This window comes from Mustela putorius, unplaced genomic scaffold (genome assembly GCF_011764305.1).
Source record: "Mustela putorius furo isolate JIRA1106 unplaced genomic scaffold, ASM1176430v1.1 tig00003854_pilon_pilon_pilon, whole genome shotgun sequence".
NCBI lineage: Eukaryota > Metazoa > Chordata > Mammalia > Carnivora > Mustelidae > Mustela > Mustela putorius.
In genome coordinates, this window is record NW_025422006.1 from 9,397,877 (window position 1) to 9,424,442 (window position 26,566).

At 42.3% G+C, this 26,566-nt stretch overlaps 1 protein-coding gene across 3 annotated transcripts in view; it reads right to left on the reverse strand.

Annotated features, from left to right (window-relative positions):
* Positions 1-26,566, reverse strand: part of CEMIP2 (cell migration inducing hyaluronidase 2) — an 83,663-nt gene that overhangs the window by 17,366 nt on the left and 39,731 nt on the right. For all 3 annotated transcript variants that reach the window (XM_045065094.1, XM_045065095.1, XM_045065096.1), the window contains 11 exons: positions 24,807-25,016; positions 24,289-24,494; positions 24,073-24,142; positions 20,985-21,113; positions 18,329-18,417; positions 13,479-13,610; positions 12,130-12,165; positions 10,812-10,967; positions 7,987-8,164; positions 5,305-5,520; positions 1,892-2,100 (listed from right to left, as the gene is read on the reverse strand). In XM_045065094.1, coding sequence (XP_044921029.1) covers positions 1,892-2,100; positions 5,305-5,520; positions 7,987-8,164; positions 10,812-10,967; positions 12,130-12,165; positions 13,479-13,610; positions 18,329-18,417; positions 20,985-21,113; positions 24,073-24,142; positions 24,289-24,494; positions 24,807-25,016 — 1,631 coding nt within the window. The remainder of the gene's footprint in view (positions 1-1,891; positions 2,101-5,304; positions 5,521-7,986; positions 8,165-10,811; positions 10,968-12,129; positions 12,166-13,478; positions 13,611-18,328; positions 18,418-20,984; positions 21,114-24,072; positions 24,143-24,288; positions 24,495-24,806; positions 25,017-26,566) is intronic.

Here is a 26,566-nt window from a genome sequence, read left to right on the forward strand (position 1 = left end):
TATGACTGTTCTATCATCACATCAAATGTGGGGGAAAAAACTGTCCATCTCTTCCTCCTGCCTCTGCCCACGATGTAATTTTTATACACTTTGAGCTACTTAGGCTAGGAAAGTCTGACTGAACTTCAAAAGCCCATGCAGATTTTTGAAACTTCTGGGTTCAGCCTTGTTTCACTTTAAAAGATTTTTACTCTAAAAGATCTTTTCCTGCTCGGTGCTTGTTCAGAAGTTACACGGGATCCCCACAGAACCCTGCGTATCCTTTGGTTGTAATCTCTCACATCAAATTCACACGCTGCCGGATACCAGTCTTCCCATTCCTGGTCACTCTGACTTTCCCCGTGGTCCCCTCTGACTGTTGCTGTTTCTTTCACTGCCTTCTGCGCAGCTCACTCCGGAGACTGGCCACACAGGATTGGCTTTTAGAGACCTCACCCTGGACACAGTGTGAACTAAGGACTGGAGGCGGGGAGATCACGTAGGATCCAGGCGAGAGACGATAATGGTCTGAACTCAGCCGCAAGCAGTGTGGGCGGAAGTGGAGAGACTCGCACAGCACTAAGGAGATGCGACCGACAGGCTCTGGTCGCTGACGGGTTGGGACGAAGAAAAGAAGCGTCAGTGATGAGTCCTGGGATTTTTGCCTGGGGCTGACTCCGTAGGCAGGGGTGCAATTCTCCAGCAAAGGCACAGAGAAACAGCAGCAAGTGTTAGGGGGAAAACAGTCATGGTCTGCTTTAGAGCAGGTGCTGGGGCCCTAACATCTCAGAAGTAGGGCATCCGCTGGTATGTCACAGACCCCTGGAAGTGACCTACACAGAGCTGAAGTCCTACACATTAGAGGCCCACCTCTGTTCATTTCAAATGGGTGTTTTTTTGTTTTGTTTTGTTTTCTTTTATTTTTTTCAAGTGGATGTTTTAAGATAGGCCATTTCAATTTTTCCAACACCTATCCAAGTCGTCTCCTGGACTCCCCTGGGGTCACCATCACACGCAACTAGACTGGTCACCTCTGCCTCTCAAAATAGTCCCATGCCTCCTTGCCAGGGTCATGTGTCACTTGCCCTGACACACCCCATGTTCCCATCGCACTGAGCAGAGCCAGCCCGTTCTCAACGGCACTGCTTTTCTACCAAGACTGAGCCCTCAGTATCACTTCCTCTGGGCAGCCCGGCCGGGCCCCGGTGGGCCCCGGTAGGCAGCATTTCTGCTCTATCCCGTGTCCACTAAAAATAGCACTGGGTTGTCAACGCACTTAAAATTTCTTCTACCTGGACAACAGGAGCTCCTGAAAGGCAAGAACTTTTCTCGCTCATCTTTGGGTCAGCGGGCACACAGAAAACACTTGCATACGTTGATGGAAAAACAGAGCCTTTGATTGGAAGTAATATTATTAGGACGGACAACTGAAATCCAGAAGGGACAAGAAAGATGCCTTCCGGCAGGGGTGGTGGGCGCCTGGGATTCACGTCCGGCTCTTTCCCCTCTGCCTGTAGCTGATGTTAGTTGTCAGTCACGCCTCTCTCTTCTGTCAGGTCTAAAGTGGGCCTCAAACATCTTTGCACTTTCTAGATAACCAAGAGCTCCGCTGGAACATCCTACCCAACTTCGGCCCCTCAATTAGAGCATTCGGCAGGCTGTAGTAAAACCTCTTGTGAGGCTGCCCACAACAGCTCAACCACAGACAAAAGAGAAATGTTTTTAACATGATTGGGTCCTGTCAATCTGTGAAACTGCTTCATTGTGTCACCAAGACAGATACAGCCTCCACCTAAGAACGAAGTACGTGAAAACTGGCATTTTTGCCCTGCTCCGAGAGCAAACGGTCTGGTCTGTCCCCAGGAAATGACGCCTGGCTCCACTATGGGAAGTCACAGTAATGGAGACGTACTTGTTGAAGTTTATGAGGTAGAGAAAAGCAGTCCTCGGCGCCGGCCCGTTCCAGTGGATGGTGTAGCCCTTCTCCAGCATGATCACCGGCTGGTACTGAGGAAAGGCAGCCTTCTGGTTAATGCCCCGGAGCACCATAGGGTAGGAGGGGTACTCATCTCGCGCGATGGTCATAGTCAGATTCTGGGTGCTCCACGTCTGCACGTAAACCTTCGGAAAGCAATCAAGAAGTAAAGGGGAGAAGACTCTTAACCACAGAGAACGTGCTGGTAGTCCCCAGAGGGGAGGTGGGGGGCAGGGCGAGCTGGGCGAAATAGGGACTGGGGATTCAGGAGCACAGTGAACCATGATGAGCACTGAGCCACGTGTGGAATTGTTGAATCACTACCTCACACACCTAAGACTAACTGAACACCCTATGTTAACTAAACTGGAATTAAAATTAAAAACTTAAGGGGCGCCTGGGTGGCTCGGGTCACGGTCTCGGGGTCCAGGGATCCAGTCCCATGTAGGGCTCCCTGCTCAGTGGGGAGCCTGCTTCTCCCTCTCCCTCTCCCCCTCCCCCCACACTCATGCTCTCTTTCAAATAAATAAAAATCTTGAAAAAAAATTAAAACTTAATGAATTTTTTTAAAAAAGAATTAAAGAGCAGAGGATGAAAGCTCAGATAACCTAAACAAACATTTTCCAGCACAAAGTTCAGAGTCCCTCCTTCCAGAACAGAGGTTCTGTGACCTAAGCCAGACTCAATGAATAGTAGCCAACTTCATCCTAAGTTATACTTAAAACGAAGCCGACTTAAGCGGCAATGGTAAAAACAGACCAAGCATTCCGCTAGCCAAGACCTTCATCATCCGTTCCTCCGCCACAGGCCGGCTTATTCATCAGAATATAAAACCTCTGTGGCTTACACAGCTTGTCAAAGAAATACCTCAGTCTGAAGAACACACATACAAAGAATCCGTAAATTAATGTGAAAACTGATACCCACCAGTCAATCTGAAAGCCTTTCCTCTAAAACAAGAGATGGAAAACTGAAATATCTTAGAGCTTTGGCTTTCAATTTTCCATGACCTACATCAGCCCAAGAAGTCATTTTTCACCCATTCAAAAATAAATAAATAAAATAAAAGCTATAAAGCACTTTGCAAAAACTGGAAAAAAATACATTCAACAGAGACAAATTTAAAAATCCTGAATTCATTCCAGTGGCTGTGCCCCTCGCTGGGCCAAAACGAAACCTTCTCCAAAGACATCCTCCAAAGAACACACCTCAGAACGATTTCCTAAAACAAATCACTATCCCATAACGGAACTCTCCAGGGGGATTAAAACGTTTGCTGGAAACAGAATTTAATCCACAAGAGTTCTCTATTTTTCTTCCTGTCAGTTCTATGGTTCTGTCCATATTAATTCCTCATGCATACAACCTGTGAGCCAGAAACGCTCCCAAATCTCAGTCATGTCTGACTAGTTCAGTATAGTAACACTCTTCTTTACAACACCCCTTGAAGATTTAAAATAACGATAGGAAACATATTGCTTGAGACTACCAATGGTCTTCATTTATATATATTTATTTAGTATATGTTGACTTAGTATTTTATACTTATTTAGTATGTATTGTAAAAATTATAATAGTATCTATAAAAATCATATTATAAAAATCATAATATATTATTAAAATAAAAAGTATAAAAATTTGTTATAAAAATATTTATATTTATTTAGTGTTTATTTATGTACTATATATTATATTATAGTTACTACACAAACATAATATACTTATTTTTTAAAATGTTTATATTTAACCTATACTTATTATATAGATTATACAAATATAGAATGTATAATTTCAAATATACGTTAAAATAACAGTATCATTTTAGAACTAGGTTATAACATTTAAAAAAAGATTATATACAATAGGATATATGTAATAGACATATCATAATCAATCTCCTGCCTTCTTCCAAATCCAGGAAGGACGGGAAGTGACACATGTAACTTTTTTTTTTTTTTTCCCAAGATTTTATTTATTTATTTGAGAGAGAGAGGGAGGAAGAGAGCAGAAACAAGGGGAGCAGCAGAGGCAAAGGGAGAAGCAGACTCCCCACTGAGCAGGAAATCCAGTAACGGGACTCGATCCCACGACCCTGGGACACTGAACCGACGGAGTCACCCAGGCGCCCCTCTAACTTAAATGCGCCTTACGTTTTCACCTTTCTTCCTGAGCCGCTTGAACCCTTGCGTTAGCAAAGAGCTAAAATATATTCACAAATAGCCGAACAATTATTATTCCGTCTTGAGATCCAGGTGCTTCTACCTTTTTGCCTAAAAACATACAGTCTTATTTTGTTTCTACCTTTTACCGAAAAACATACAGTCTAAACATTATCTAAGTAACAGCAAATGGCTGGAGATCTGGGCTCCCAGCCCAAATCTCAAATTCTCAGGAGAAAATTTCTGACTTGTGGTCCCACCATTCCTAGAACCTCCTAGGAAGCATTAGATGACTTACTTCTTTCTTCGTCCTCCAATAAAAATTGAATTACTACTCTGCCTTGTAAGACAGGAGGATTAGATTCACATTCTCGAATACTTTTGAAATCCAAAGGGTTGACGGGCACATTTATAATAATTTTCTATTTCACTGGTGAGTACATACCACTCTCAGACACACACCCATGAAATTCAACTAAACTGTAGCTACAGAAAAGAGCTAAAAGCTTTTTGGTTTTGTTTTATGTTAATTCTAGAATTTTTACAGCATCCGAGGTTAACTTAGTTTTAGCAGGCAATTCTGATTAAGAGTAAGAGGAAAGGAAAAAGAAACTACATTTCAAACTACATTCTTTTCTTCTCTATTATAGTTAATTCTCCATTTTTTCCCTTGTTTTCCCCAGAACTTAGGCAAGAATAACCTATTTTTTTTTCTTATGGGAATAAAAAATCCCACAACAAAGAAGCTAATACTCCTTTAAAATTAAGCCAGAAAACTTCCTCCAATCTTTATCCCCCTGCCTAATTCTCTAATTTAGCAGAGATAATGACCCTCAAAGCCAAGAATAAATCCCCCTTTCAGTGAGCACAGCGGCAGCATGGCAAGAAAACCCAGCCTAAGACTTAGGAAGTATAGGTTCTCACCCCAACTGTATCCCAAGCATATTTAACCAAAGGCAAATCATCCTACCACTCTTGGACCCACTTGTTGAATTGCTCTGAAGGAGGAGGACTTGAAATAAAATTATATGAGTCCCTGATCCCTTGTGAATTTTTTTTTCTTTTTTCCTAAAGAAAAATCATCCTTTGGAAAGGATCAATGACACTGCAGAGCAAGAGAGCCCTCCTCCCAGAAGAGATGCTGTCGGCAGCGGGGTCGGAGTTCAGGCATCACAGTGCACAACGGCTCACCTGGGCATAGTTCCCGCTGCAGACCACCGCGTTCCATTTGGTAATGTTCACGCAGCTTGGGTGGCGGATCAGGTAGTTGTCCATTCTTCCCACATAAGCATCCTTGTAGCCTGTCACGGAGCCATCGATGTCGTGGAATATGGAGTTCTTGTCACCATCCAGCTCACAGTCTTCAAACCAGGGGCCAGGCTTTCCAAAGAAGACGTTCAGAGAGACCTGCCGGCAGTGAAAAACCAGGACATCACCATGGGAAGGCTTCTACTGTCCTGGCCGGCATCCCCTGCCTGCACCCAAAGGCATATCCATTTCAACTGCTTCAAGGTTAGAGCAGCCGAGAGCCCCAGTTCACAGATGTCAACGATGGCACCCAATCAATCAAAGTGTTCAGTTAATTATGACATGGTTGGGCAAAAAAAAAAAAAGAAAAAAGAAAAAAGTCACAGAGCCTTGTGGAGGTCACGTAGCTAATGTTGGTCTTTTCCATTTTTCCCATTTAAAAAGAATTACCTGCTCTCCAGACAAAACTAACCTTGGTAAGAGAATCAGAACAGTCGTGGGAAGGGGGAAACACGCAGTCACGCATATTTGTTAAGAATTACTCTGGGTGGCTCAGTGGCTTAAAGCCCCTGCCTTCGGCTCAGGTCATGATCCCAGAGTCCTGGGATCGAGCCCCGCATCAGGCTCTCTGCTCATCAGGGAGCCTGCTTCCTCCTCTCTCTCCCTGCCTGCCTCTCTGACTACCTGTGATCTCTGTCAAATAAATAAAAATCTTTAAAAAAAAAAAAAAAGAAGAATTATAAACTTCACACTTAAGGTGTGTGCATTTCCCTGCCTGCTAATTATACCTCAATTAAATAAAAATCTATTATAAATTCCAGCTTCTGAGCTAGCTCATCATTTTATTTTTACATTCTCTCCAACATCAACCAAACCCAGCTCAGTCATTTTCATGCCAGGTAGAGTTAATTTAAGGCTTTTATTAAACACACAGTACACAGCTGCAAAGCAGGCTGCAGGTGACAAGTTTTATAGTCTTTAGCTACTTCTTATTAGTGGTAAATTATTCCCACTATGCAAGCCTCGCAGATACACCTCAAAAATGCTTTTATGTACTCATCACCCTCAGATGTTGTAAAATCAACCGAACATCTAAGTAATAGGCAACTCTATGAAAAATCAGTGATGTTTGGGATTAGTGGCTCTAAATTCTTACTTGTAGGACCTTTTTCCATTTCCCTTGGTCCTTCTGTGGTTAAATCTAGGAGATGTTTAGGACACATTTCCCACCTCTTCAGGGAGAATAAAATTGGCACTGTTCCCTTTGCAAACTGTTCTCTGGGCACCAGCACCACCAGACCCCCAGGCTGATGACCACTACCTTGAAGAGCAGGGATGTGAGAACTTGGGAACTCCACAGCTAATGTAACACCCAGTGAGCTATTTTTCAGAACGAGTGTGTCAGAGGTCACTAGAAGTCTGTGTGTGGAAAGGTCTGTGTGGGTAGTAAGTGAACATCCCACCTCCTCCCTAGCTGTTCTAAGGACTGCCCTACTTATTTATGTGGGAAATGATCTGCTAGTGTAGCCTTACCTCTTCCCCTAGAGTCATAGGGCCTAAGAGAGAGCCAGCCAACAAAGCTGGCATCCCAATTTGGACCTGGGCTCCTGCTTCATGCCTCAGCCATTCTGGAAAACTAGATATAGACTCCGGTCAAACTATCCCATGTTCTTTTTTTTCCCCCCCCCAAAGATTTTATTTATTAGTTTGACAGAGATCACAAGTAGGCAGAGAGGCAGGCAGAAAGAGAAAGGGGGAAGCAGGCTCCCCACTGAGTAGAGCGCCTGATGTCAGGCTCAATCCTAGGACCCTGAGATCATGACCTGAGTCGAACGCAGAGGCTTAACCCTGAACCACCCAGGCGCCCCTCCCGTGTTCTATTTTAAGCTAGGCAACTGCAGAGTCTGCCTGTGGACAAAAATGAGAGAAATATGAGCCACTTCCCAGTTACAGCCATTTGTGGGAGCAGTGAGTGAGGAGAGACTCTCATCCCCCCAGTACCAGGAACAGGCAAGATGGCGGAGGGCAAGGTATATAATCAGACTGTCCTGTGTGCTCAGGCTCCAGAGGGCACAGATGAAAGTACAAAGAAAACAATTTCTGTGGGCTACTGTACTGTAAACAATTTATTTCTCAGTCTTCTTTGCAGTCTTCATAAAAACCTCCCAAGAGTTCATACCTGTATCTGTCTTATACCATCCCAGTACTCCTCTTCTTTCCCATCCTTCTATCCTCTGGTTCTCCAGAAGAACAAGCCCCAGACAAGTAAAATACCAGGCACAACTCAGTTCTCCTCATAGATGATCACAATGAACCTCCCCAAACCCTAGATCCTGATGCTCCTCTGACACTCTCCCATCCCCCCATGCCGTGTCATCACTTTAAGCCGTGGTCCCTTCCGAGGTATTACGTGAAGGCCAAAAATACCTCAGGTCACATGGAACTTCTGTTCTCACCTTGAACCCGATGGAACAGTGTGCATGGAATTAGAGTCTCTCCTGCATCTACTTCTCCTCCTAGTTGTAAAGACTCATCATGAATACTTGGTGTTTTTGTCTTTGGGAATGATCTATCCCCCCACGCTCCCGCATGGTCACTACACAGATACCGTAAGGACATACTTACATGTGGACCAAACTTCACGAGGGAGATGTTATTCCTGGGGGTTATCTGCCAGGGATTCTTCATAAGGAAGCCAATAGCGCTGGTGTACCTATCTGGCGTGGGCACGTATTTTTTGAAGGTACACCTGGTTAGATGAATGGGCCCGTCATAAATCTGAAAACCTCTGATGGGGAACGTCCTGTTGAAACATAAGATTTTGTTTAATGCACATGGGCCCCTCCCTTCACTCACACGTTTGTTTGTTTTTAAAAGATTTTATTTATTTATTTGACAGAGATCACAAGTAGACAGAGCAGCAGGCAGAGAGAGAGGGGGAAGCAGGCTCCCCACTGAGCAGAGAGCCCGATGCGGGACTCGATCCCAGGACCCTGGGATCATGATCTGAGCTGAAGGCAGAAGCTTTAACCCACTGAGCCACCCAGACGCCCAGTCACATGTTTGTTTTATAAACACTGTTCAATCTCCTGGACACGCTAAGTACAATTCTAGAATCCAGTGGAACCAAGAGACCATCCCTGCTCGAATGAAACGCATACTGCAGTGGAAGAGGCAAAGAGAAAAACAAAAGGTAATTTCAGATAGTAAGTGTTGTGGGGGCAGTGACACACAGTACTACAACAGATTGGGGTGAGAGACGTGCTGTTTGGGACAGAATGGAGGCCTCTCTGAATGGGACATTTCCCGCTTCAATCAACCCAGTTAAGACCTTTTATTTGGGAACTCATATACTTCCCCTTTGGTTCCAAAATCTCTGGCAAGAGAACAAAAGACAAATCTGTAGCTTCCACAGAGAGAACCTCCTTTCAAGCCACTAAATGACAGTAATAAAATGAAATGATATGCTTGAAAGTATAAAAGTGTAAATTCTTAAGGCTTACTATGTCAGAGGGGCTGGCTGGAGTGAGAAATTCGGTTTATTCATTTTCCTCCCTTCTCTTCAAACACAAGCCCCTTAACCTACTCATCATATATCATTAATCATAATTAAGGTACAAAACCCATAATATTCTGGATCCCTTAGGTGTCTACTCTGTTAAAGTTCTTTAATGGCACTGCCGAGGATTTCTACAGCAACTCTAGTTTACAACTTGGCAGTGTTTTACAGCAAAAGCCTACATGCTAGCAAGGAAACGAAATCACCTGGTTAAAAAAACTATGCATCTCGATGCATTTCTGAGGAGAGATCCCCAAATGGTTCTCTCACATAGAAAAAGTTGTCAAGACACAATAAAACAAAGGCTGGGTCCAGGGACCAAGGAGGAGTCTTTGTTTTGGAAAAGCCTCCTTGTCTACGGCCATACCACCCTGAACGCGCCCGATCTCGCCTGGAAAAGCCTCCTTCACAAGGAAGCAGTGAGCATTTTGAAATGAAACTGGGGGCCACATAACATATATATGATTCTTTTTTTTTTTTTTTAACATATATATGATCCTTGAGTCAGTATTTTGCACACCTGAAACGTACTACTTTAAGTCGACTATACTTCAGTTAGAAACAGAGAGAGAGACAAGAAAAAGAAGAAGAAACTGAAGGCTTCATAAAATAAAAGAAGGACGGAGCTGGCCACCCTCCTACTGCCACCAAAAACCAACAGCCATTTTTGGTGACACGTCAGAAGAGACAGGTACAGCTTAGAACACTCCGAAAGGCATGGACCGTGCGGAAGGCCGAGTCACGGGACCCAAATCCCACCCAGCCACGTTCAGTAAGCTCCTCATTTATAAAGCAGGATTAACGACAGGACCTACCTCACTGGGCTTTGCAAGGATTAAGCAGAGAATGGAGTACTTAGAACGGGACCTGACACATCATCAGCATTTAATAAATGTTAGCTCTTAAATATCCATGAAGTTTCTTTCCCAGTGGCTTCCACACAGTCTGGCCAACAGGAGTGCTACACAGAGCGAAGCTTATAATGGCATTCAAAACTTCCCAACGACCAGCACAGGGGAAGTGGAAGCAAGCTCACTCTTTGCCAGAAGCTAGTAAAGTCCATTTGGCCCTCAAAGCCAAGCCCTTTGGGCCCATCCCCCTGACCTGTCCTAGCCCAATGACCACCTATGGTGCACAACTTTAAGAGGACTGCTGCTTGATAAATTCTGACAGTAGCTCTAATGTGAGACCTTTAGAACATGAGTTTTTCTCTATTTTTCTTACAAGGACGATTCCAAACTGTGTCTCAGAACCAAGGTATGGATTAATTAGTTAGTAGCTCCCCTAAAAGCTCCAAAGAATCATTCTGGGGTAAGTACTATTTTAATGACTCTGTGATTATTTTGACAGAAAACATGCCAAGAGTCTCCTCCACGCAGCTGAAACACTCGTAATTATATGGGCCGTGGTCAGGGCTTGAGTCAGCTTTGGCAACTGCCCACTCTTATTTTCTAGGACTCTTTGCAATAGGTTATTTCCTTTTTCCAGTGGCTATTTCTGCAAACCAACCTCACAGATTGAGGCAAAAGTGACCTCATGTCATAGTTTACAGCTTGGCCAACTTTCTGTGGCTCAAGAAAGAAGAAAACAAAAATATCAGCAGCTTTTATCAGGCCATGCAAGGAATGAAAAATGAGATCGCTTCCTTGGTTTAAACAATTGATAATGAAATCTATAAAGCGTTCGATCGTTAATGCTCCAGAATTCCAGAAGATACTATACACAACTGTAATAGCAATAACACCAAAAATAATAGTAGTGGTAATTAGATAAGGTGGGAAGAGCGGCACGGTGGGAACCAGTCCACCCAGGATTACTACAGAAGCTTCCATAAGGGTTGGGTTTTATTTGTTGTTCAGATATAACCGTACGCTGATCAAGCAATGCTTACCTGTTCCGAGGCAGGGTCCGGGGCTTCTGGTCTATCCCTCCAATGCCCACATACTTGTTCTGACCACCCTGGAAGCCGTAATTCCTGCTCTCCCCAACAAAGAGAGACTCGGATACCTCCTGGCTAGAGCCTTCATCACTTGGGAAGCTTCCATCGCTGTGAAAATGAGCATAAACATTACCCTCCCCCTTCCAGGAGATTTAAATTGACGCTCAGATAAATAGCGGGGGATGCCTGGGTGGCTCAGTCGGTTAGGCGTCTGCCTTCAGCTCAGACAATGACCCCAGGGTTCTGGGATCAAGTCCCTGTGTCAGGCTCCCTGCTCAATGGGGAGCCTGCTTCTCCTCTCTCTGCTTGCTACTCTCACACAAGTGGTCTCTCTCCTTGAGAAAAATAAATAAATAAAATCATTTTGAAAAAAAAAAAAAAAAAAAAAGGGCAAGTTACAGCTAAAAAAGCTAGTTTTCAAAGCAGCCAGGAGCTTTTTCAAATACCTATTATCAAGTCATCAAAAAGTCCTTCTAAACTGTGAGCATACCTCACAGAAATCAATTCGTGGTTTGTGGAGTAAACAAACAAACGGAATTGCATTTCACAGCACTGATGGGTGAGTTTAGTCTCAAGGAACAGCATTGCACATGGGAGAATGAACCTGCCATGAATGTAACAGTTCGAGGGCAAGCATGTTCATGACAGCAGCCGAAATAACGGTCCCATAAAAAGTTCAGGTCTTAGAGATCACTGCAAAGTTAGACTGGCTTCGAAGAAAGAGGTTATTTAATATGATCCCAACTGTTATTTCCTTCTTCTCAAGTGATTTCTTCTCCTTGTTGTTTTTTTTAAAAGATTTCATTTATTTATTTGACAAAGAGAAAACACAAAAAGGGGGAATGGCAGGCAGAGGGAGAGGGAGAGGCAGACTCCCTGCTGAGTAGAGAGCCTGATGTGGGACTCGATCCTAGGACCCTGGGATCATGACCTGAGCCAAAGGCAGATGCTTAACTGACTTGAGCCACCCAGGCACCCCTCAAGTGTTTTCTTCCAAACAAAAGATATGACGGGCCTACCTTTCTATCGAATTCCAGCTATATTAACCTCCAACTTTGGTACAAATTCTATTAATTAAGAAAAATGTGGTTTTGGCCCTCTAGTGGTATCAGGAAGTGGATGTTGTTTTGTTGTGGTTGTTGTTTTCTTTAGTGCTAATACAATAATAGTACACTCCTATTCCGATCAAGTAAAAACAAAAACAAATACCCAGGCTATTGTACCTTATAGCTTTAAAATAATCGAAAGTATTTCCAAAGTGATTACCAACCTGGCAAAGGTCAGCCCTATTCCATTATCTGCAAATCTGTAAGACAAGAGAATAAGAGAACATTTAATTTACCATCTCATGTAACAAGAGATCATTTCTCTCAGTATTCAAGTTTTAGGAAATCCAGAAGCTTCCAATACTGCTTACTCTCCAAGATCACAGAAAGCATCTCGCTTCCCAGCAGCTAAACGCACAGACTCCACAGAGAAGGTACCCGGTTCAAATCCTAGCTTTGCCAATGACTGGCTGCGGGAACCTGCGTGACCTTGCATGACCTTGGGCAAATGACTCGGCCTGACTCTCCCTCAGTTTGCTCACCTACAAGTTGAAGCAATAACATAACCCTGCTCATCAGAGTTGATGAGGGCATTAAACATCCTAATTCATTCTACCCCTTTAGAACAGTGCCTGGCACAGAGGAAGCAGCCTGTCCGTGTGCGTTGTCACTGTTATTTTCATAATTCTTTTTTAAACAATTAGATCATAACATTCTCTTCAAATTTTTCAACACTAATACCTAAGCTACCTCTACAGACTTCATACAAAATTAATTTTTTTGCACCATGAAAGTCAGAGGTGACGGTAAAATGCCAAGGAGCTAATATGAGTGCCAGCCAGAAAAAACATGTTTTTCTAGACTCTTGAACACCAACTCTTAGCTCAACGTACATCAAGACTTCTCCTAAAATTATAAAAATGGGAAAAAAGCAAGATGCTTACTGCCTCAAGTCATGTTAAGACATAAGTCAACAGACTTATTAAGGTGGAATTCACAAGTTCTGTTTTCAATGGCAGTGAAAGAGCATCAGGCAAACTTCTGAGTTTCCAAAAGCAAAGGAAAGAAATCCAGGTAGTTTCAAAATCTTTATTTAGCTCTCTGACATAGACCATGGTTGTTCTATCAAGTTAAAGCCCCAGTTTCTGTTCAATCTCATCAAAAAACTCTCGTGTCACCAGACAGGTTCAGTTCCAATAAAAGCAGCGGAATGAGACGATTCCAAACATTCACAGTCTGCGAGCGTGAGCTTACGTCCTCAGAGCTCACCCGGTCTATTAGGAACAATAATATAATTCCAGGGGTGCCACGCTGGCCCAGGCAGAAGAGTATGCAATGCTTGATCTCAGGATTGTGAGTTCGAGCCCCATATCGAGGGTAGAGATTACTAAAAACAAACATACTTTAAAAATAATAGTACTAATATTAAAAGTCCAGAAAGTCTCACTGTACTTTCAGTACTCTGGGTTTTTTTTTTTTTTATAGACTTGAAAATAAATACCCTGGAAAATAAATAATTAAATTCGTGCATACATCAGTGTTATCAGACAATGACTTTGCAGAGAATACCTACGCTGAATTCTGAACGACAATGTCTCCCCCTCTGACCCAAGCTCCGTTGTCATTATTTTTAAAAGAAATGAGCCTGTCAATTAAAGCAGCGACACGTGGCTTTTCAAGGTCCGCATCCTGATGAGGCCTAAACCTTGGGGTTTAAAAAAAAAAAAAAAAGGAAGTTTTTTTAAAAAGCATTGGAAACCAACTATTTACAATTGTAAGCTTAAGTGTCAAAAGGCAGGATTTATATTTGGCCAAAACAGACAAACAAAATCTTAAGGCACAACTTACAAACTCATTATTGGTATTTTAGATACTGAAAAAAAATTTTGTTTACTTACATAAGATTCAAGAGAACTACTTTCATAACTTCTTATTTTTATTTTTAAATCAACTTATATTATAGACTGGGATACTGCAGAACATTCTAAACACTAAAACCATTTCCAAACAAACAAACTCTCAGACCGGGAAATCTGGTATGTTTTCACAAATTCTTAATCTACACGACACTAATATAAACATACTGAATAAATTCATCAGATATTTCCACATTCATATATGCGAACTGGAATATTATGTGAGTTGTGTGCTGGTGAAAATGTTTTAGACACAGAGATAAAACTAGTTCAAGACCTTAAACATGCCTATATTTAAGACAGATTGTATTCAATTAACTTATTCATTACAGAGACTGAATTTTACCTCTTTAATTCTCTTCCTTCCAGAACACTTACAAGGACTTTTTTTTTCCTTAAGGATTTTATGTATTTGTCAGAGAGAGAGCCTAAGCACACAAGTAGGGGGAGTAGCAGGCAGAGGGAGAAGCAGGCGCTCCCCACTAATAAAGGAGCCCAATGTGGGACTTGATTCCAGGACCCTGGGATCATGACCTGAGCCAAAGGCACACTCAACGGACTCAGCCACCTGCATGTCCCCACTTACAAGGACCTTAATAAAAAGGTCAAATAATTGGTGTAAAAAACTGTCCTTTATAACAAATTGAATAAATAATTCCATAAGGTCACCTATTTTTTTTTTAAAGATCATTTCTATCTTTATCTTACAAAGCTTGGGGACAGGGTTGGGGGGGGACAACTAGATAGCTTTTCAAAAACCAATTCAGCAGTTCAAGATTTTTTTAAAAAAGATTTTATAGAGACAACAAGAGAGGGAACACAAGCAGGGGGAGTGGGAAAGGGAGAAGCTCGTTTCCCACCAAGCAGGGAGCCGGATGTGGTGCTTGATCTCAGGACCCTGGGATCATGACCTGAGCGGAAGGCAGATGCTCAACGACTGAGCCACCCAGGTGTCCCAGTTTGAGATTTTTAAACACGCAGTCAGCAAGGTATTTGCTGATGGTATTTGCTGATATGCCACTACCTTGGTTGCTGGCACACAGTAGGTGCTGTGATGGGAAAAGAAGCCAAAGGTCCTTAGGCATGGCTGAGCTTGGCACATTCAGAGAACAAGCAAGTTGACTGGAAAGTAAACACCATGGAGCAGGGGCGCCTGGGTGGCTTAGTCACTTAAACATCTACCTTCGGCTCAGGTCATGATCCCAGGGGAAACCTGGGATGGAGCCCCGCAGGGAGCCCCCTTCTCCCTCTGCCTGCTGCTCCCCCTGCTTGTGTTCTCTCTCTCTCTCTCAAATAAATAAATAAAATCTTAAAAAAAAAAAAAGAAAAGAAAAAGAAAAGAAAAGAAAAAAGCATGGGGCAGAGGATAGAGAGCTAAGCATGTGCCCAGCAAGGATACAGTTCTTTATTCTAAACGCACTGGGAAAAGCAGACCAGAGAATAATGGCTGTGAAGGCAGGGAGGAGCAGGATACAGGCAGGTGAGGGCCAAAGGGCACAAAGTTTTAGTTCTGCAAGATAAATTCTCATTTCTTTTTTAGAGTGAGCATGTGTGCATGTGCCAAGACTCAGAAGGGCAGAGGGAGAGGAAGGGAATTTCAAGCAGTCTCCTCGCTCAGCAAGAGCCCCACACAAGGCTTGATCTCGTGACCCTGAGATCATGACCTGAGCCAAAATCAAGTCAGACATTTAACCAACTGAGCCAGTCAGATGCCCCTGTGCAAAATAAATAAATTCTAAGGCTCTACCATACAGCATCATGCCCACAGCTAATAAACCTCTATTGTGCAACTTAACATTTGCTAAGAGACTAAGATCTTAGGGTAAATTCTTGTACTACATATACATAAAAAATATTCTTAGATTTTTAAAATCATAAAGGAGGTCCGAAAAGACTTTGGGAGGTGATGGCTAGGTCTATGACCCTGACGGTGGTGATGGTTTCTTGGGTGGACACCTATCCCCAAACTCCCTGACTTGTATACATTAAGTAGGCTCAGTTACATGCTAAATAAATAAATAAAGTAGGTGGATAAACAGAAAGACAGACAGACAGATGGACGTGATGGAAAGTCTTCAGAAGCTGGGAAGCAAGGAAGTGATACAACTAGATTTCACTTTCTCTTAAAAACTGGTCGCTCGCTGTGACATGGCGAAAGGACTAGACAATGGAACCCAGGAGACCAGTCTGGCAAGCGCTGTATCCGTGTATATGGCCTCCTATGCTAAATAGCTCTGACCTCAGGACTGAAAAGTCTGACTCTAGGCTATCGTCTATTCTCTGGCCTTGTGCTTGCTGGCACCAGCTTCACAGTCTTGACATAATATCAAGCAGATGGAAGAGTTCTGGAAAGAAAACTATACAACGTTCTAAAATCACCCAAAAAAAAAAGTATCGGAAAGCAACACTGCTACCGCCATCTTGTCCTTTCGCAAACTCCTATCCATAGAACTCAATCATTGACCACTTGCTTGGACACTCTTTATTTTTAACCTCTTTCCCACTTGAGGTGGAGATGATAGTTAACATTCCCAATTCCAACCTCCCTTAATTGCCCTTGGCTTTAAAGACTAGTTGGTTTTCATGCTTTTTCATTCCTTTGGATGAAATGTCCCAATCTCAAACCAAGAGTTCTCCTGGGTTACACTTTCCCAACTTCGGATGCCTGTCATTTCACATCTTGAAGACACAAGGAAAGGCTCATCTGATCAACTGTTGAGTCAACTTCCCTTTGATGAACAGACAAAGTATCTTCTGGATCCCATGAGCCAGAGATTAATTCATGGCTGGCTTACTACTCGTTGTGTTAGAGGTTTATCATTTTTACTCATGTCTGGACTTCATGAATACGTGTGGGCATAGCCTACACATCAGTCTGTACAAAATTAAATGTATACACCAGCTGCCAGATGCCTCATTACTCATCTTCTAAAATCAGTTCTTTTCTATAACAACTTCCAAATGGAGTCTAATTCCCAATATGTATGCACTTATAAACTGGCAAGAGAAATAATGAAGAGCAGAGAAAAAACTACCATCATCGTAATATCATACACACATACCCACTGTGTTATCCCGGCCATTGTGGGTAAATTGTTTTATTGTCAAGTCTAATGAATTCTGAACTGATTCAGAATTCTAATGAATTCTAAAAAATATATTTTCATCCATCCATCATACACACACACATCATTTTTGGGGGGCAGGGAAGAGAGTCAACTCTGTTGTGTTAAGGATCTTTCTGTTAATACTAAGCAAACCACACACTATTCGTTCTACCAGTTAAAATAAACTCTTAAAAAGCAGGAGCGTACGGCCAGCAAAGATTTCTTTGTTTTGCCAGTTAATATTATCTTCTTGGTTCACCGTCGGTTCTCATCTCTATGCTTCTTTTTCTCTTTTAAGTTCATCTCCTCTTTCCCTTTTTCATTTCTTACTCATCTATTAGATGTCCAGAGACGTGTGTTTTACTTAAATGATGTCCATAGTTTCTTGGCTTCTCACATGCCATCTGATCGTTGCCTGAAGATATTTCAGGCTCAACTTGACCTTTAAAGAATCCTGATGAGTAATTTTACTAACTGTACTTTGCCCAGTTTTCTCCTGACCTCATGCCTTATTACTGTGTTGCAAGAATCCTGCCTCGCACTTAAACGCACTCACCGACCTACAGTGTGGCTCTTATCTTACTCCCTCCTGAACAAGAGGGCCTGGCATTTTTTTTTCTTAAATGTCCATCAACAGAGCCTATTAAATCTAGCACTCTTCCAAAACCGGACATGGGTCTTTCAACTTGAAGTATCAGAAAATAACACATACACAATTTCTGCTGAATAGGACTTTAAGTTGCTATCTCTTTTCCAGAAACTCTTATTTCCATTGGAGACACATTATTTATTTTGGCTCTCATATAGCACATAAGAGAACTTTGTTGAAATGTTCTCCCGATTCCAACCACATTCTGTGGTTATAAAGGAGAGCAATACAGAGCCCAGTGATGATGGGACTCTGAGCCTACAGACAAATGAACCAAACTAGCTTGCTCATCAAGTTCAAGACCTTTCCCTGTGAAATACATTCAATGCAATGTTCCCTTCTGACCACTAACCGTAAATTCTCCATGCCTTGGTTTTCAGGAATGACACTAAAACATCTTAGCTCGTTTTTGCAGTGACTCATGTTCTACTTTATGCCAAACGTAGCCCCTGTTTTCAGCATCTCTCTCTCCTTTCTCTTTCTCGTTCCGCGCCTCTCTTTCCCATCAATTTACAACTATGAAAAGCTGGAGAAAGTACTGACTTCTCTGGCATCTCAGTAAGATTTTAAAACAAACAAGCCAGCCACAGGGCTTAGAACAGCAGAAAGAAATGTTTTCCCAATGCTCTCCTGCAAACATTGAAAGCTTCAGTTTAAATGTGTTGGTGGAGAAGGAAGCACAATGGCTTAACTCAGGAAGTTTTGCTTTGCCAAGATATGGCTAGAGCGTGAGGTCAAAGGATGACTCTACCTTGCACTGTTATCCAAACAGAGGTACTCCCTTGGGTCTGCCGAACTGGCGTTGGTTGTTTTGACACCTTTGTCAATAAATAAGCCAGCCTGCAAAACAACAAGGGACCAAAATGAATATGAATCCTAAGTTAGCGCTACACGTTACATAAAGATTCATGAAAATTAGTTGTAGTTTCCCACCAAAAGGAGGGGAAAGGAACAAAGAGCAACTTTACCAGATATTTTACTTGATCTAATTATACTCAGTCATTCAACAAATATTTATTTAGTGCCTGCCTTCTGGGAGGCACTGAGCATTGTACATTAACAAGAAAGCCATGGTCTTTGCTGTTGCTGGCACATAAACTGGCAGGGAGACGTGCCTTTAAGTAAACAGCCACAATCCAACATGGTAAGCATATGATGAAGAAGTAGACGATGCTTGAAGGGAGCCCAACGGCGGGGCTCAATCCCAGAACCTTGAAATCATGACCTGAGCCGAAGGCAGAGGCTTAACCCACTGAGCCACCCAGGCACCCCTCGACGGGACTTTTAATGAGGGCAATGCAAGGAACCGCACGTTAGGAAGGAATGCTCTTGCCAGCAGGACAGATGAATGGATTACAAGAGGACAGAAATGGGGTAACTGGGTGATGGGTATTAAGGAAGGCACTTGATGAAACGAGCACTGACTGTTATACGCAGCTGATGAATCATTAAATTCTACCTTTGAAACGAATAATATCCTTTGGTACTTGAATTTCAATTAATTTAATTAATTAATTAATTAATTATTTTTAAAAGGGACAAAAAGGGAGATAAGAGACGAGGTAGGACACGACCCCAATAATCCAGAAGAAAAACTAAGGGGACCTAGACTTGTGGGAGTTGTTAACGGGGGAAAAGGGATAGGGCAAGGCTTCTTTAAGAGGTACGATATGCTTTAGTATGTAAGGAAATGTCTAAGGGTGAAGGAAAGGGAGCAATCAAGATTCCTGTTCTAAGTTTGGGCAATCGGGTGGCCAGTGGTTGCATTCAGTGAGACAGAGAGAGGCGAATGGGTATGAGGATGAAAAGAAGGATTTTTAATGAGGACCCTCGGCAGAAGGGTCAGTGACGCTATTCTTTGTGACTGATCCAAAGATCACCGGTTCCTCTCGGAGGGTTCCCAGGGTTCCGTTTCCCTTGGCTACAAAGTATTATTCTGGACAGTCAACCCCAAATTAAACAAGTTAAAACCTAACCATTATTAGATTATTATTTAGATCTACTATTCTTAGAGCTAACAGATCACTACATGTCCTCATGGCATAGGATATTAAAAATTTAATTAGAATGAGATTTTTTTATACCACTTTAATTAGAAAATTTTGAGGATTTCCAGTTTGAAATGGTACGCTTAACAATGATTAGCCTCAATCAGGTCCTCAGCTCACAAAAAAACATAATTCTGACTGAGGTTTTTTGCTCTCTCAAGTCTTCAAGTGATTCCACTCTTCAAATTATACCACACTGAGGTTTTTAAAGGGTCCTCTCCGTATTGGAAATGGGAAGCATTAATTGAATTTTTTTTTTAATTTATTTGACAGACAAAGGTCACAGGTAGGCAGAGAGGCAGGCAGAGAGAGAGAGGGGGAAGCAGGCTCCCTGCTGAGCAGAGAACCCGACGCGGGGCTCGATCCCAGGACCCCGGGATCATGACCTGAGCCAAAAGCAGAGGCTTTAACCCACTGAGCCACCCAGGTGCCCACATTAACTGAATTTTGATGCGGCTCATATCAGGGTAAAGAATCTGGGCATTGTATCGCATAAATGAAAATATCAAAGTGCCTTAGGTGGGGAGTTCAGGGGGTAGGGAAGGAAAAAATGAAACAAGATGGGATCAGGAGGGAGACAGACCTTAAGAGAGACTCTTAATCTCACGAAACAAACTGAGGGTTACGGGGGCAGGGGCTGGGGAAGCGGGGGATGGGGGAGGGAGGGGTGGCTGGGTTATGGACATTGGGGAGGGTATGTGCTATGGTGAGTGCTGTGAAGTGTGTAAGCCTGACGATTCACAGACCTGTACCTCTGGGGCAAATAATACACTATATGTTAATAAAAAATTAAAAAAAAAAATCGAAGTGCCTTGTGAGCACAAAATGAGGCAAATATAGTTATACTCCAGGGTGGGGATGAATATCAAGGAACCTGGACTTCCTAAGTGGCCTTTTATTGACTTGATCTGCATCATTTCAAGTCAGGTCAAATACCGTAAGTAATATTTTACTACGTAATTAGCATTAAATGCCCAAAAGGAACCTCTACCAACACTGTGAACTGGGAGCAGAGAGAACAGATGCTTCTTATCTAATGTGTACATCCCTAAAACATGATATTTACGACTGGAAAGAAGCGGGGGGGGGGGAATGAGCGAGGGGACGTGGATGCAGGGAAGAGCCCATCATTCCCAGTACTCAGTTTGAATGCACATGCGTTCTGCTGGTGCTGTGCCTGCAGACACTGTACATAATTCTCAATGTGGAAGGGTTATGGGTCTGCTTATTTAATCCCAAATTACCTTTTCTGATGACAAGTTTTACTGAAAACTGTCATTTCTCACCTGCATTTCTCAGCATTCCATCCTTCACCTTGGGAATCACATGAAATGATTTTGTTAAGACCTAGGAACCTACCTTAAAACTGGAATGGACTCTGTTGTTATAAAATATACCCAATGGAGTGAGTTCTGGTTTTGCTAAGAGCTGCAATCCACTGGATTCCCCCGTAGGTTCCTTGTGGAATAAATACCATATTCCAGCATCCTGTCAGTAAAAGGGCAAGATCGTTAAAAGCCTTACTTTATAAAGCCACTTTAGGAAACATGTTCAAAAAACCGAGTGCTTCATAAGCAAACTGAATCTTCTCAACACTAATTTTTCATTGTTTCGGGCTCAGAATGGACTACGAAAGTTGTGCACGGATCTAGCACCCTCCCAAGTCATCATAATCATGCTTTAAAAAAAAAAAAAATTTTAATTCTACTTGCAGTCCTGGATAGAAGTGAGTGGCTGATATCAAAACTCACTTCAAAATATACCTCTTCCAGCATTATCTACTTTCAAAAGTTATGCCGTATTAGAACCAAACAAGCCTTCCTTCCTTCCAGGTGACCAGGACAGCACAGCCTTTTAGCCATGTGAGTGTTTTTCTGTCCACCTCCAAACCTGATCAATAAATGAGTCATACTCATACTCGTTAAACAACTATCCGCCAACTCGCAGAGCAAACTGACTTCTTTCAAACAACTCCAATGCCCTTCCTGTCCCGAGGCAAACTTTTGCCAAAGAAAAAAAAACCACCACACGCATGAATCAGGATGCTGTCTCAGTCTAGATCCTGTCTGTTCACTTTTGGTATTACTGGCCTGAACAGGAGAAGCGGGACAGTTTTCACAATTTTTGGCACTCAAAATGAGATATAAAAATCAAAATTAGTGTCTTAATCCCCACGACAAGTGTTTTATTTTACGGTTTAACGAAAAACCAGCCCAATGCGAAGGACAAGTCCAAGCGGTAGAACTTTGAATAGGTTGTTCATAGTCTAACATAGAGTCCAAAAGTATGCTATAGAGAGAAAAACACATTTGGCAAACATTCCTTTAGCGCTTCCCTGTGCCAAGCGTGGAGTAAGCCTAGTCTCAAAGAATTCACAGTCTGATGGGAAATAGGGAGCTAAAATATATGTATTAGGTATTACATTCATTGTAAGAAATAAGGTCTTTTAGAAGCATAGAGAGATGAACAGTGGAAAGCATATATACTTACCCACCAAAATGAAAGCAATATTTAACATTTTTCCATGATAAAGGTTTAGAGATGGATCTTAATAAAACTAACTACCCTGAAAAAACTTCTGTGCTTCCTCTACTCTTTGGGGCACAAAACAGCATAGAAGACGACCTGGAGGCTCCACACCACAGCCCTAGAAGCTTAGGGTGGCACGAACCCTCCCAGGACGCAATGGAGTCTGGGCAGGGGGCTGGCGGGGGGCGGGGGGCATCCAGGGGGTAGCAGCTGTTTCCTGTTCAACACTGTGGTGTCCAAACAGGTAAAGGGAGCTTTGTAAAAGGCAGTGGAAACGTACAAGAAGAAAGAGTTTGATTTATTTGGAGAGGTAAACCCTTGCCAAAACATGAGTTTTACTGGAACGGTTTTTCTAGAAAGAAAAGAAAGAACTCACAGAATGAAAAGGAAAAAGGACAAATATAAGATGGGAAATGAGAGACGGGCTTTCTTCGTGTCTCACATGAGCTCCAGGAAGGGCTTGTGGCAACCTCCCCTGAAACTGTTTCATGAACCATTTGCAATTTGCTTTCATCTTCAACCCACCGCTTCTGAAACAAGCTGAAAGGAACCTTTGCTCTGTTCATTTGAAATGTAACACAAATCAGAAGATGATCCCAGCCAGGGTGAGGCTGTGTATCAAGCCTGTGGCCATCTTGGCCCCAACACCTATCCTCTAATTATAAACTCTTGGCACAGATCTGATAGATGTTCAGCAAACATGTGACGAAAAATGAATGGACGGAAACCTGAAATGATTAAATGTCCAGGTCTCTGCCCTGGTAACTAAGAATTTTATGTTTTATGTTTTTAAGGAAAATCACAGAAGTGAATACCACCATCACCCAGAGATGTCCATATTCTTGTTATCTGGAAGAAATACTCCTTTCCCCTAATCTTTTACTCAGTCCTGGAAATAATGCTAGGTATCGTTTTCCTTTTAAAAATTTAATAGATTATATATATATATTATATATGTGTATATAATATTTAATATTTGTATATAATGTATATAAACATGTGTATATAATAGATATACACAAATGTGTGTATATAATATATAAATATGTGTATATATTTTATCATGTAAATATTATATTTATATCATATATATAAATATTATTATTTATACATATAAATATATAAATACGAATATGCAGGTGTTGCTGTAAAGCTCCTATTTCTGTACTACAGTGCACAGCATGGACATAATCATAATAGAATAATGTCCTCAAGACTCACGTTTCCATTATAAATTAACAGTTTCAAATCACACTCAATTATAAATGTAAATCTCTCCCAAGTTTCTCCAAGAGACATTTCTGCCATCCCAAAATGGCTTATTTATTCTCTTAAGTTATTCTTATGTGTCTGCATGTCTCTGAAATGATTCAAGGCACACAGTTAATTGAAGGCACAGAATTTAGCTGCTTTACCAAGGAGATGAAGGCCCTACGTGTGTATGATCCCTGCACTGAAACAGAAGAATGTCCACCTTGACCGGAATGACTGCTGCCATAAGATTCTACGGAACAATCCATTCCCATAGAGAAAAGCTAAGGCTTTCCTCATTCATTAAAATTAAAAACTGAAATGATCAGGCATTCAGCCATGCGCAACTTGAATATGAGAAGCTAGAAAGACGGCACGTGACCCAGCGAAAATGCACCTGGAAGGTCCGATAACCCCAAACATCAGCCCAACTCTTTTCCTCCATCTGGCATCCGTCTTACCACACCCATAGGTACTAACTGGCAGGAATGATGCAGAAGGAACAAAAGGACCCTCTCAACCATATCCCGCTTTCAGTGAAACGAGCAGTACCAGAACACAGCACCGTGCCTGAGCTAGACTGTCCCCCATGATGTCACAACCCCACAAACCAGAACACTTCTCAACACAAAGACCACACAACCAGAAAGCATTTAACATTACTTACCTGTGAGCCCGCAGCTGCATTACTAATCAGGTTATTGTTGGGATGAGAGATCCAGAAAGTTGAAACGGCCCTGCAAGGCATTTTTTTAGAATGACTTCAACACTAGTCATGGAAAAATCCTGCCTACTAGAAAACTTCCCCCGAAACATCTTCCCCCACAAAGTTAAAGGCCTTGAGCATCATACACGAGTCTCTCTCTCTCCTCCTGTCACTCACATGCAGTCCGTGGCGGGCACAGGCACGTAATTTCCAAACACTTTGTCTCGCATGGTGGTACACACGGAATTATTCCTATCGGTGGGGAGGAGGGTGCCGGGTTTGGTGAGGAGGCCCAGATTGTGGAACAAAGTATTTCTCTGTTCCACACCGTCTTCCAAAAAGAAACAATGACCCAGCGTGTCAAATCCGATTGTGTCTTTAATCTGTAAAAACACAAGTGTGCAATGTCATCGATAACATGATCAACTGAGGGTTAAGTGACAAGTGACACTGTGACGAGTGACAAGTGACATCTACGTAGCGCACTTGCTACAGATGCAAAGAGAAGTTTTCATCTTAACTGGAGAGGCAAAGCCAAATGCGCGCTGTTACTGATCTCCTGATAGAGGAAAACACCAGAATTCTCAGTGCGAGGAGGACAGAGGAACGCAGGCGCTACAAGAGCGAACTTAATCAGAGGGAGAGGCTGCGAGAGAGGAGAGTTACTGTGCGTCAGCGTCGTGCGCGCTACGTACCAGCAGACCATTTGTCCCGTGCACAGTGATGCACCGGGAGAAGCTGTGGTGAATAGATAAGCCGTCCACAAAGGTCGCGTGTCTGTACCCGCCCTTGTAATCCACATCGCCACACAGGTGGAAGTGAACAGGATACCGCCCCAGCTGCTGCTGACCCATGTGTTTCAATTCCACGTAAGAAAGATGGACGGATGTGAAATTCTTTCTTATCTGTAAGACAAGACAACCGAAATCAAAGCGATACACTTTGGAATATTTGAGTAGCAAAAAAAAATATGGCTCTAATAGAAAATGTCTAAAGGTGAATGCGTATTAAAATATTTTGGGGGAGGGGGCACCTGGATGGCTCAGTGGGTTAAGCCTCTGCCTTCAGCTCAGGTCATGATCTCAGGATCCTGGGATTGGGACCCACGTCAAGCTATCTGTTCAGCAGGGAGCCTGCTTCCCTTCTTCTCTCTCCGCCTGCCTCTCAGCCTGCTTGTGATCTCTCTCTCTCTCTTTTCAAATAAATAAATAAAATCTATTAAAAATATATAGATATAGATATGGATATTCCCCCCCTCCCTTTGGCACCCTGCTTTCCTGTATCTCCAGTTCCTAATTTAGCAAATGCTTCTTTTTTGCTTCTTTTTTTTTTTCTTCTTCTTCTTCTAAGTAATCCCTATGCCCAATGTGGGACTCAAACTCACGACCCTGAGAACAAGAGTCACATGCTCTACTGTCTGAGCCAGCCAGCCAGAAGCCAGCCAGCTTCTTAACACAAGTGAATACTTTAAAGAGCCATAAAAATAGCCTCTACTTAGGAATAAAAGGAAATGCAACCAGGAAAGCTACAGAAATGATTTCTATATACGTAATGTGTTTTGATTTGTTCAAATATTTTGGTCATCTCCAATCTTATCTCGTTCTTTCATTTCTGTAAATACCATCACAGTCTGATAAATAGTTACTTGTTAATCTTCCCACATAATATTATTTACTTCAGTTCTTTTTAAATATTTCTCTGTGATCCACAATTTCAGCATTCTATTTTTAAACACCGGATTTTTATTCATACTAGTAACAACAAAGGAAGAACACCGACCACAATTTCAGTAAACAGTGTAACAGAAATGTTAACAACCATAACCTACTCGGTGCACAAAAACTGTTTTGAAAACTCAGGCAGCCCAAAATGCAGCCCAGAAGTCACAGCAGATAGTATGCAGTGCAAGGCTTACCACACAGTAAGTGCTCAATACTTTTATAGAATAAAAATCTGCGTACAAAAAATATTCTTACAGAAAGATATTTTGTATGTATATATCACTACTGCTTCCCCTTTCATATCAAGTTCTAAGAAGAATCATTTGATCCTTTCAGAGACTGCATGCAAGAGACAAAATGGTTTAACTACAGGTCGAGATCAACTAAATGAAGATAGAATTTTCTATCTTAATTATGCAAAATCTCTTCATTGTTCCTGAGTAGCAAAATAAAATGGGATTTCTTTTTCATATCCATACAGATCCCACCGCAAATTTGGGAGCTCCTGGGTGGCTCAGTGGATTAAGCATCTGCATTTGGCTCAGGTCATGATCCTGGAGGTCCAGGGATCCAGCCCCACTTCGGGCTCCCTGTTCATCGGGGAGCCTGCTTCTCCCTCTCCCTCTGCCCCTCCCCGCCCTGCTCATTCTCCCTCCCATCCGTCCCCCCTCTCTCTCTCATAAACATATAAATTTTAAAAAATCTTTAAAAACACCTTGAAAGTATTTAACAAC